The 13,030-nt window shown below is 50.0% G+C and overlaps 1 protein-coding gene across 1 annotated transcript in view; it reads right to left on the minus strand.

Moving 5' to 3' along the window:
- Positions 1–12,782, minus strand: part of LOC121272528 — a 35,281-nt gene extending 22,499 nt beyond the window's left edge. The window contains exons 1-5 of the mRNA XM_041179144.1: positions 12,708–12,782; positions 12,331–12,396; positions 9,152–9,260; positions 4,307–4,395; positions 1,371–1,524 (exon numbers count right to left, since the gene is read on the minus strand). Coding sequence (XP_041035078.1) covers positions 1,371–1,524; positions 4,307–4,395; positions 9,152–9,260; positions 12,331–12,364 — 386 coding nt within the window. The 5' untranslated portion in view covers positions 12,365–12,396; positions 12,708–12,782. The remainder of the gene's footprint in view (positions 1–1,370; positions 1,525–4,306; positions 4,396–9,151; positions 9,261–12,330; positions 12,397–12,707) is intronic.
- Between the last annotated feature and the right edge of the window lie 248 nt (positions 12,783–13,030).

Consider the following 13,030-nt stretch of genomic DNA (forward strand, 5'->3'; position numbering starts at 1 on the left):
ACACGACTAAAGGGATGATAGTGCCAAACAAATGGAGGTGGGTTTAGAGGAGGTGCAAGTGGGACAATTAGAATCATCACCAACAGCTCCTGTCAGGAAGAAATGTGAGCGGTAATTGTTCAACTGGCATCGATGCTCCAGAAGACCTTCCACCTAGTACTTCATCTCAGGCTCGCTGCATATCCTTCTGTTCCCTTGTCCCTCATGTATTTATGTAACTTCTCCTTAAGGGTATCTTCTAGCTTCCCCTTAAAGTCATTCCTGCTTTGTAGACACTAATCAATTTGCACATAGCAAGATCCCATACACAGCAATGTGATGAATGACCAGCTATAGGGTGAGAGAGAAATGTTGGACTGAACACATTAACCCCTCTGAATCGATACCATGGCATTTTTTTTTTATTATTCGTTCGTGGGATTTGGGTGTCACTGGCCACATTTATTGCCCATCCTTAATTGCCCTTGTTCAGATATCCATCGGAACAGGCACATGGGACCTCAATTGAAAGACAGCATCTCTGGCAATACAGGACTCCCCCAAGGACTGCACCAGCCCAGATTAAACCTTACAGGTCCATACTAGTGTTTGATTCCACAGCTCCGACTCGGGAGGCAAACTTGCTCCCAGGCAAATTGAAGTGACATTCACCTCATCTCCTCTCCTGCTGCGGTCAGCCTCGATAGTGTCCTGCATTATACGCAAGTTAGGTGCTTTAGGATCACTCTTTCAAAATCACAATGCTGGGGTAAGCAGCCATGGCGAGAAGCACTGAACATAGGAACCGGACAGATCATTTCACTTTTCCCCACACAAGAGACTGCTCATCTCAGTGATCCAACTTAAATAAATCTCAGAATTTAGGAGGTCTTTTTCTGGCTTGTGGGGTCAGCTGAGACCCCTGGCCACCTCAGCGCTGAGGGGTCCTCCCAGCAATCCAACAGCGCTGGAAACGTGCGGGTCTATCCGCATCTGTGAAAGGTTAACATCACAATTAAGCCACCTTCGCTCCAACTAGGTCCCATCTATAACATTCATCTGCCTTTAAACATACATCACCACCTCCACAAAGGGCTGCTGTTTAAATAGAAAGCATTTCACCTTCTTGCTTTTCCAGGGCTCCTGACAACTGGGAGCATCCAACAAGTTCAACCTTCACCTTTATTTCTTCTTTATCCCTTTACCAGAATGACTGCCTGGATGCAATAACATCTATATCTAAATCAACATCTTCTCCTTGCAGAGCCCGGCTTTACAAGAATCAAAGAGGGAATGTACATTGCTCAAGAGCCAATTATGTTCATTCTGTAACTCAATCCATGGTGAAGGAAGCCAACATGTAACACTTTAGCACAGTTTCCAGCATTTACCTTTGAGTCTGTTCACATGCTGCCCTCCAGCTTCCACGCCTCATCACTGTGGAGGGAAGTGGAGTGTTACTGCCCCCTGCTGACACAATGGCTCCTTCTGGTGATGGGTCCAGGAAAGCAGACGGACTCCCAATCCCCTCATCCGAGCAGCAAACTGTAAAGAGAAAACAGCCAAATGAGGGCAATTAGGGTTGGGCAATGAATGCCGGTCTAGCCAGCGATGCCCAGGTCCCATGAACAAAATTTTTTTAAAATCTGAGATGAGAAACTTCCCCTAACAACAATTAACGCTACAACCACCACACCGCAATTAACGCCGCGTCCGCTCACCGCAATTAACGCCGCACCCGCTCACCGCAATTAACGCCGCACCCGCTCACCGCACCGCAATTAACGCCGCGTCCGCACACCGCAATTAACGCCGCGTCCGCTCACCGCAATTAACGCCGCGCCCGCTCACCGCAATTAACGCCGCGCCCGCTCACCGCAATTAACGCCGCGCCCGCTCACCGCAATTAAGGCCGCGCCCGCTCACCGCAATTAAGGCCGCGCCCGCACACCGCAATTAAGGCCGCGCCCGCACACCGCAATTAACGCCGCGCCCGCTCACCGCACCGCAATTAACGCCGCGCCCGCTCACCGCACCGCAATTAACGCCGCGCCCGCTCACCGCACCGCAATTAACGCCGCGCCCGCTCACCGCACCGCAATTAACGCCGCGCCCGCTCACCGCACCGCAATTAACGCCGCGTCCGCTCACCGCAATTAACAACGCGCCCGCTCACCGTAATTAACAAAGCACCCCTGCCCCGTAATCAACGCCGCGCCCGCTCACCGCCCCGTAATCAACGCCGCGCCCGCTCACCGCCCCGTAATCAACGCCGCGCCCGCTCACCGCCCCGTAATCAACGCCGCGCCCGCTCACCGCCCCGTAATCAACGCCGCGCCCGCTCACCGCCCCGTAATCAACGCCGCACCCGCTCACCGCCCCGTAATCAACGCCGCACCCACACACCGCACCCACACACCGCACCCACACACCGCACCCACACACCGCACCCACTCACCGCACCCACTCACCGCACCCACTCACCGCACCCACTCACCGCACCCACTCACCGCACCCACTCACCGCACCCACTCACCGCACCCACTCACCGCACCCACTCACCGCACCCACTCACCGCACCCACTCACCGCACCGTAACTAACACCGCACCCACTCACCGCACCGTAACTAACACCGCACCCACTCACCGCACCGTAACTAACACCGCACCCACTCACCGCACCGTAACTAACACCGCACCCACTCACCGCACCGTAACTAACACCGCACCCACTCACCGCACCGTAACTAACACCGCACCCACTCACCGCACCGTAACTAACACCGCACCCACTCACCGCACCGTAACTAACACCGCACCCACTCACCGCACCGTAACTAACACCGCACCCACTCACCGCACCGTAACTAACACCGCACCCACTCACCGCACCGTAACTAACACCGCACCCACTCACCGCACCGTAACTAACACCGCACCCACTCACCGCACCGTAACTAACACCGCACCCACTCACCGCACCGTAACTAACACCGCACCCACTCACCGCACCGTAACTAACACCGCACCCACTCACCGCACCGTAACTAACACCGCACCCACTCACCGCACCGTAACTAACACCGCACCCACTCACCGCACCGTAACTAACACCGCACCCACTCACCGCACCGTAACTAACACCGCACCGTAACTAACACCGCACCGTAACTAACACCGCACCGTAACTAACACCGCACCGTAACTAACACCGCACCGTAACTAACACCGCACCGTAACTAACACCGCACCGTAACTAACACCGCACCGTAACTAACACCGCACCGTAACTAACACCGCACCGTAACTAACACCGCACCGTAACTAACACCGCACCGTAACTAACACCGCACCGTAACTAACACCGCACCGTAACTAACACCGCACCGTAACTAACACCGCACCGTAACTAACACCGCACCGTAACTAACACCGCACCGTAACTAACACCGCACCCACTCACCGCACCGTAATTAACACCGCACCCACTCACCGCACCGTAATTAACACCGCACCCACTCACCGCACCGTAATTAACACCGCACCCACTCACCGCACCGTAATTAACACCGCACCCACTCACCGCACCGTAATTAACACCGCACCCACTCACCGCACCGTAATTAACACCGCACCCACTCACCGCACCGTAATTAACACCGCACCCACTCACCGCTTAATGCCTCCTCAAATCACCCTCTCAATCCCCTTGCCCTGTCTCCTCTGAATTCCCTGCCCTCGTCTGCCCAACCTCTCCTGCCTGTGGTCAGGATCACCCACTGGACCTTGCCATCGCTCGTGGCCTCTACACGCGTCGGGTCTTTGATGGATAACACAGCCACCAGAGGAAAAGAAAACTAGAACAACCAAACATTCTTTTTGCCCAACAACTGATCTGCTGCAGTAAATGTGGTGGGATGAGGCAATGGATATACCCTGGTTACCCGGGATGAGCAATAACATGTTGAGAGTGGCATAGTGCTCATGTTACTGGTCTAGAGACATGTGTTCAAACCCCACCCACTGCAACTGAGGAACTTATGAACTGAATCTAGTATTAGTAATGGTGATCCTGAAACTACCAGCCTGTCAGTTAAACCCAGCTGGCTTACAGGTTGGGCCAAGAATCTGCTATTCTTACCTGGCCTGGCCTACGCATGACTACAGACCCTCAACATGGATGACACTTAACTGCCCTCTGAAATGTCCCAGTAACAGGGTAACTAGAGATGGGGAAATGGATGCTGACCTTGCCAGCGAAGGCCCACATCCCATAAATGAAGGAAAAAAGAAACATTTTTAAAATCATACGTAACCGACATTGACCTGCAGAGTTTGAAGTTGGGGCTCCTGGACTGTGATCTTCTGGAGGAGACTCGGGATCATTCTCAGCCGGTGACTCAGTCAACGATTTCCTTCCGTAATTTTTTTTTTTAAAATGAAAAAGGAACAGTTAAAAAACAGAGGAGAGCGAGATAGCAATGCCCAGGCCGAGCAGAATTAGACAAGCTCTCCAAAATGCTTCTGCATTGTTAGATAGAGAACGGGCGGCCATGGGACCGGTGTCCAACCCTGAAATAGTCACAAGCAGCCAGGGGCTTCTGGCTGCAACAACTCGAATTTATCTCACGCTATTAAATGCAGTGGAAGCTCTCAAGGTTCTTCAGGGAGACAGAACGTGACGCCAAGTGTGTGGGGGGAGGGTGGTGAGGCGGGGGTGGGGGGTGGGGGGTTCTACTCCAGAACTTAAGCCCCCGGGAGCTGAAGGCACAGCTGCCAAAGGTGGAGTGACAGAAATCCAGCACCATCATCCCTCGCACTGTCTCCAGCCTGCTTTGCAGTAATGTTGAAGACAAACAGAAACTTGCTTTCATATTATTGCAATAATCTTGATTTTTTAAAAAACGCACACAAAGCTATTATGATAGCTAAGGGCCATATATTCTGTTTGGAACAATCATTTTAATCAAATAATAGATGATCTTTGGTTGCACATGAGATTGCAGAACACCCAGTGAGAACCTTGCTCTGATCTCTGCTTCCTCATTGCTAGTTTTACTATCTGCTACCCAGCTCCCTGGAGAGTAACAGTGAAAAGGCAGATTTTCAGTAAGAGTCACAGTGGCTCAGATGTTAGGGTGCTTTATAATAACAGCAGCGATATCTACAATGTCCAGTATTTACAAAATTCAAGATGTCAAGTTTGACCTGGGTGGGGGCACAAAGATGCTTTTTTGTTAAATTCGTCCACAGGATGTGGGTGTCGCTGGCTGGGCCAGCATTTATTGCCCATCCCTAATTGCCCTTGAGAAGGTGGTGGTGAGCTGCCTTCTTGAGCCACTGCAGTCCCTGTGGTGTAGGTACACCCACAGTGCTGTTAGAAAAGGAGTCCCAGGATTTTGACCCAGCGACAGTGAAGGAACGGCCGATATATTTCCAAGTCAGGATGGTGTGTGACTTGGAGGGGAACTTCCAGGTGGTGATGTTCCCACCTTATATACCCTTGTCCTTCTAGGTAGTAGAGGTTGTGGGTTTGGAAGATGCTGCCTAAGGAGCCTTGGTGAATTACTGCAGGGCATCTTGTAGATGGTACACACTGCTGCTACTGTGCGTCAGTGGTGGAGGGAGTGAATGTTGAAGGTGGTGGATGGGGTGCCAATCAAGCAGGGCTGCTTTGTCCTGGATGGTGTCGAGCTTCTTGAGTGTTGTTGGTGCTGCACTCATCCAGACAGGTGGCGAGTATTCCATCACACTCCTGACTTGTGCCTTGTAGATGGTGGACAGGCTTTCGGGAATCAGGACATGAGTCACTTACTGCAGAATTCCCAGTCCCTGGCCTGCTCTTGTAGCCACAGTATTTATATGGCTGGTCCAGTTCAGTTTCTGGTCAATGGTAACCCCCAGGAAGTTGATAGTGGGAGATTTAGTGATGGTAATGGCATTGAATGTCAAGGGGAGATGGTTAGATTCTCTTATTGGAGATGGTCATTGCCTGACACTTGTGTGGCATGAATGTTACTTGCCACATATCAGCCCAAACCTGAACATTGTCCAGGTCATGCTGCATTTGGACATGGGCGCCTTCAGTATGAGTTGCGTGTGGTGCTGAACATTGTGCGATCATCAGCGAACATCACCACTTCTGACCTTATGATGGAAGGAAGGTCATTGATGAAGCAGCTGAAGATGGTTGGGTCGAGGACACTACCCTGAGGAACTCCTGCAGTGATGCCCTGGGACTGAGGTGAATGACGTCCAAACAACCACAACATCTTCCTTTGTGCTAGGTATGACACCAAACAGTGGAGAGTTTTCCCCGATTCCCATTGACTCCAGTTTTGCCAGGGCTCCTTGATGCCACACTCGGTCAAATGCCACCTTGATGTCAAGGGCAGTCACTCTCACCTCACCTTGAGAGTTCAGCTCTTTTGTCCATGTTTGGACTAAGATTGCAATGAGGTTAGGAGCTGAGTGGCCCTGGCGGAACTCAAAATGTGCATCGGTGAGCTGTGTAAGTGCCATTTGTTAGTGCTGGCAATGACACGTTCCTTCACTTTACTGATGATGGAGAGTAGACTGATAGGCAGTAATTGTCTGGGTTGGACTTGTCCTGCTTTTTGTGTACAGGACATAGCTGGACAATTTTCCACATAGCCAGGTAGATGCTAGTGTTGTAGCTGTACTGGAACAGCTTGGCTCGGGGCGCAGCTAGTTCTGGAGCACAAGTCTTCAGTACTATTGCTGGAATATTGTCAGGGCCCACAGCCTTTGCAGTATCCAGTGGCTTCAGCTTTTTCCTGATATCATGTAGAGTGAATCGAACTGGCCGAAGACTGGTATCTGTAACCCCGGGCACCTCAGGAGGAGACCAAGTTGGATCATCCACTTGACACTTCTGGCTGAAGGTGGTTATGAACACTTCAGCCTTGACTTTTGCACCGACCTCCTCGGCTCCCCCATTGTTGGTCGGTGGGGATGGTTGTGGAGCCTCCTCCTGTTAGCTGCTTAATTGTCCACCACCATTCACAGCTGGGTGTGACAAGACTGCAGAGCTTAGGATCTGATCTGTTGGTTATGGGATAGTTTAGCTCTGTCTAGAACATGCTGTTTCTGCTGCTTGATGGGCACATGGTCTTGTGTTGCAGCTTCACCAGGTTGGCACCTCATTTCTAGGTATGCCTGGTACTGCTCCTGACAAGCCCTCCCACACCCCAACAGGCCGGGGTTTGATGGTAATGGTAGAGCGAGGGATATGCTGGGACATCAACCCAGCTGCCTTTACACAACCAACCAGAAGTTTGGTTCCATTAACATCTGGGAGAAACCGGGAGAGGCTTAGTGATTTCACACAAATCAACTTTTGCTCCCCCCCATACACCCCATTGTGTTTTCTGAAACATTTTATAGGTGCCCTAACAGATCACAAAAAGCAGAAAAATGAACAGATCTCTCCTGGCGTTGCTTACAGGGCGCGAGAGATTCCATTGTAACAAGTTGGGGAAGAAGCGCAAGCCAGGCCCCAATTTCAAAAAGGTGAGAACTCTCCCTGCACTCAGCAAAGGAAATGCCTGAGAGTGGTTCCTGCGTTTCCTTTCTCAACTATAGTTAGGAGGATAAACAAGAATGTATACAATACAGGAGTAGGTCACTCCATTCAATAAGGTCGACCTCAACTTCACTTTCCTACCCAGCCCCTTGATTTGTTCAACACCAAAAATCTATCCATTTCCACCTTGAATAGACTCATCCAGCCGAGCAGCTGCTGGGATAGGGAATTCCAAAGGTTCACAGCCCGAGTGAAGAAATTGCTCTTCATCTCAGTCCTAACTGGTCAACACTGTATCCTGAAACTATGACCCTTAGTTACAGACTCTCCGGTTAGGGGAAGCAGCCACACAGCAGGAGTTACCTTTATATTCATTTACAGGATGTGGGCTTCGCTGGCTGGGCCAGCATTTATTGCCCATCCCTAACTGCCCTCAAGGAGGTGGTGGTGAGCTGTCACTTTGAATCGCTACAGTCCATGTGGTGTAGGTACACCCACAGTGCTGTTAGGGAGGGAGTTCCAAGATTTTGTCCCAGCGACAGTGAAAGAACGGCCGATATATTTCCGAGTCAGGATGGTGAGTGACTGGGAGGGGAACTTGCAGGTGGGGGTGTTCCCATGTGTCTACCACCTGTCTCCCTCTAGGTGGTAGAGGTTGCAGGTTTGGAAGGCACTGTCGAATGAGCCTTGGTGAGTTGCTGGAGTGCTACAATTGCTTAAATAATGCTGTTTATACCAGCAATTGTTGGGTGTCAACTCTGACAGAACGGACTTCAAAACGTTGGCTGGAATATCTGGTCAGACCACATTTAGAATATTGTGAGCAATTTTGGGCCCCATATCTCAGGAAGGATGTGCTGGCCCTGGAGAGGGTCCAGAGGAGGTTCACGAGAATTATCCCAGGAATTAAAGGCTTAACATATGAGGAACGTTTGAAGGCTCTGGGTCTACACTTGATGGAGTTTAGAAGGATGAGGGGGGATCTGATTGAAACTTACAGAATACTGAAAGGCCTGGATAGAGTGGACGTGGGGAAGATGTTTCCATTAGTGGGAGAGACCAGGACCCGAGGGCACAGCTTCAGAGTAAAGGGAAGACCTTTTAGAACAGAGATGAAGAGAAACTTCTTTAGCCAGAGAGTGGTGAATCTATGGAATTCATTGCCACAGAAGGCTGTGGAGGCCAGGTCACTGAGTGTAGTTAAGACCGAGATAAATAGGTTCCTGATTGGTAAGGGAATCAAAGGTTACGGGGAGAAGGCGGGAGAATTGGGTTGAGAAACTTATCAGCCATGATTGAATGGCAGATGAGACTCGATAGGCCAAATGGCCTAATTTCTGCTCCTATGTCTTATGGTCTTATAATTTTATGGCCCCATTGTGGAGGGGGTGGGGTGGTAAAATGCGGCAAGCTGTTCAAATGTCCATTGACTTTGGTGGAACCGTAAAATTCTACCGGTGTAAAATGCCACTCTGAATTGCTGAAAGTTTAATTTTTCATTCGCGATTCATGCTGTATCAATATAGTGAGAGAACCATAAAGTTTTAACTTTGGATCCAATTTGAAAAAAAAACATTGGCATCCAAAGTGAAACATAGGTGGGCTGCAGGCACTGGTTCAAATACCTCTTTCCCGGGGTGACCTTGGGGCTACGAGATGTGTCGTCAGCTGCTTTCCGCTTGGTCTTGAGCAGCGTGTTGACCACAGGACCCATCCATTGTTGAACAGGAGCAACTGAACAGAGGAGAGCAGAACACACATCGTCAAATCTCAGAGTGTAAACAGGACAGAGTTTCTGGAGCCGCTCTCTCTCTCCCCAACATGCAAAGACTGATATATTCAGAATCAAGGAGAACAAAAAACATTTGGTGATATTCGTTTGTATTGCAGCAGACCCTTTCACATCCTTAAATTTCTCCAAGTGCTTTCCAACCCCATGAGGCAAGGGTAATTAAGGGAGGGCAATTAATGCTGGCCTGGCCAGTGCCCACATCCAATGAACGGAAAAAAAAAGTACAAAATATAAAAATGCAAAACACAATATACAGTAACGTAGGAAACAATTTGCGCATAGCAAGCTCCCATAAACAATGCCATGATAACGGCTAGATAATCTGTATTTTGGGATTTTGTTTGAGATTAAATATTGGCCAGGACACTAGGGATAACCCCCACCCCACTCATCTTTGATGTAGTGAGATGGGACCTTTTATACCCCCCCATGAAAGGGCCTCTGTTAATTTTGTAAGATGTACCTGCACGCCACTGTAACGTAAAGGTGCTCAGCAGAGCAAGGGTTAATGTGGAACTGGGGAATAGCACCACCCACAGTTCGATGTATAGAGTCACCTGGTAATAGGCTGAGAGAACAGTCTAGAGAGAACATTCTGAGACCAGTCCGCATGGAGGTAACAGCACCATGCGTGAAAGTAACTTGGGATCTGTAAGTAGTTAAAGTTTAACAATAAAGGGTTCATGTTTAAATATACAAGTCTCAAGATCGTTGAGCCATCTTAAGAACCCATATTACAACAGTTAACATCCCACTCGAAGGATGGCACCTTCGACAGTGCAGCACTCCCTGTGCACTGCACTGGAGCGTCAGCCTCGATTGTTGCGCTCGAGTCCTGGAGTGGGTCTTGAACCCGCGACCTTCTCACTCTGGGGTCAGAGTGCTACCTCGCAAACCACGGCTGACACACCAGGCCTAATCACACCAAAGCTGGCTCAAAGTGCATCACACACTTTACAACTTTGGAAACACAGGCCTTGATATTAAAAGGGATGCAAGGAGTCCGGTATGGGGACGGTCAACCCAACAAGGCTAGGGACGGGGGAGTTCCTGCTGATTTTTACCAGCACAGCTTCATTTAAATATCCCCTCCCTGCCTCCTGCCGGGCGGTGGGCCAGATTAACAGCCTCTTCAGCAGGCAGGGCTGAAAATTCCACAAGAGGAGCCCGCAGCCTGGGGCACACAGGGATGATCCAGAGGACACGCAACTGGCCAAAGAGCCGAGGGGAGAGCAGGAGAGCCTATTTTTAATGCAGTGAATTTCCACGATTGGGAACGCACTGCCCAAAGGGGTGGTGGAGGCAGGTTGATTGGTCAACGTTCAGAAGGGAATTGGGTAAATCCAGGTGAAAGGGGAAAGCCCAGAGGGGATACAGGGAGGCGCAGGAGACTGGGGCTAATTGGATAACTCCTTTAAAGATCCAGCACACACACAATGGGCCAAGTGGCCTCCATCTGTGCTGTACTTACTGTTCTGTGAGCTGCGCATCTACCAGTTAGATACGCTAACTAGGGCCGTCAGGTCATAAATCCCAGAGAGAATGTGGTTTCCACCAAACTAATGTCAACAGTTAGATCAGTTTACTTTCTGCTTCCAATTAAAAAGCGGATTTTGTGTCAATGAATTTGCTACCTGTCCTGGCCATGAGTTATAGGGATACACACCAGTACATTATGGTGCCTGCGACCAATCACTTCAGCCCTCTTGACCACATCCCATTATGCAGTAAGTCCTGTTCACCCATCAACCCTGTGTTCTCTGAACTATATCGGTTCCTAGCCCCACAGCAGCCCAAGTTTTAAAATTCTCACTCTTGTTTTCAAATCCCTCCATGGCCTCACCCTTCCCCATCTCTGTAATCTTCACCAACGCCAGCTCCCTCTGAGGTAGCGGCGCTCCTCCAGTTCCGGCCTCGTGTCCACCCACAATTTTAATCGCTCCACCACTGGCGGCCGTGCCTTCAGCTGCCTGGGCCCCAAGCACTGGAATTCCTTCCCTAAACCTCTCACTTTCCTCCTTTAAATGGATTTGTTAAAATCTCTCTTCGACCAGACTGTTGGTCAGCTGTGTGGCTTGGTGTCAAATTTGCTTTGTGAAGAACGTTGTGATGCTTTACTATGCTACAGATGCTTTGTAAATGCAAGTTGTTGTTGTTGTACTGCTATCTTAGGTCCAGGACCTTGGGGTCAATGCCCGAATTAATGGAATGCTCCAGACTATCACAGCTTGGTCATGATGAGCATGGTTGAGGGACTGGGCCAAAGTAGGATCATCTCTGGAACAGCAAGGGCTCCCACTTCAGGAATGAGGGAAACCCAGCCAACGCGGAGTGGAGCAGAGAGCACCCTCAGGATGATTGGAGAACGCCATGGACTTACGGCGATTGTGGACAGGCCCACAGTCCAAAGGGACCCAGCCCCCTCATCTGAAGGAACCACACGTGTCCCTACGACTGTGGGCCTTCCCTCGAACGCAAAGCTACATCGGAAAGTTAAGTGGTGGACATGAATATGGCAATCACCTTGCTTAAAAAAAAATACTGCTGGTTAAGCAGGCGACGGGTATTGATTATCCCATCTAAATAGAATGGAAAGATACAACTGGAACACTTTGTGTGGAAACTACTTGGAAGTCGGTAGCACTGAGGAGCTGTCTTGAGAATCAAACAGCTTGAAGCAAAAGGCCTGCCTGGATTAATTCTTCCACCACAACCTCTTAATGTGAATAACAGTACAGATGTGCTTGAAGCATGAAAGACGCTGTTGACTTTTGCGAAGTGATTCCCTAACACCAGGTAAAAAGACAGGTGTCAATCGTGATGAAAAGCGAGGTGGGGGTGGTGGGTGAGGGGGGCAGGGAGGGGTTTGTGGAACTTAACGGCCATTTCTGAATTTCCAAGAGACCATTCACGAGGGTCAGGCAAAGTGGGTACGCTTTAGAAAGCAAATATCACGAGGTGGTAGACTCTGCTGTCAGTCAGACAGCGAGGGGTCTCAGAAACACAACATACCAGAGGTCCTGTCAGACTGGGCAGCGATCGACATCTTCAGCTTGCTCACAGCTCCTCTCACAATACCTGGCCGAAAAATAAATAAAATAAACGGAATAAAACGAGGGCCTAACGTCTCTGTTAACACCCCAAGTTACCCACATACAGGGGCCCTGCCTTCCCGATTAGAATCGCAGTGCGTCCACAGCACAGTGACTTATGCTATGGAATGTTGCTGCAGTTGAAACATTCCTAATGACCAGTGATAAACTCTGGGCACCTCTCGCAGTCTTTGCCTTGAATTTTAATATAAAGAACTTTCCACGGGGGTTACACCAGAGGTCGGGCGCAGAGTAAACGTTTCGTATGCATATCCCAACAACAGGTCTCACTCTAACCTCCTGCTGTAACAGTAAACGCACATTGACAGGGACTCCGGAGTTTCAGGTGTCCTAGAACCTGTCTCCGAGGTAAATTCCAGTGCAGTCGACGGACACTAAGCAGATGATTGGCTCACCAGCTGACCGTATCCTTACTGACGCCGAGTTGCACTCACCAACCACATCTGTGATGGCTGATTTACATCGACTCCTGGGTCACCAATGACCGAAATTTGAAATTCCAATCCTCGGTTTTCAAATCCTTCCGTGACCTTGCCTCCTCCCTATCGTTGTAATCGTCCCTAGCCCGACAACTCGGAGTTACTGTGCCCCTCCAACTC

This window comes from Carcharodon carcharias, chromosome 34 (assembly GCF_017639515.1).
Source record: "Carcharodon carcharias isolate sCarCar2 chromosome 34, sCarCar2.pri, whole genome shotgun sequence".
In the NCBI taxonomy this organism is placed as follows: domain Eukaryota; kingdom Metazoa; phylum Chordata; class Chondrichthyes; order Lamniformes; family Lamnidae; genus Carcharodon; species Carcharodon carcharias.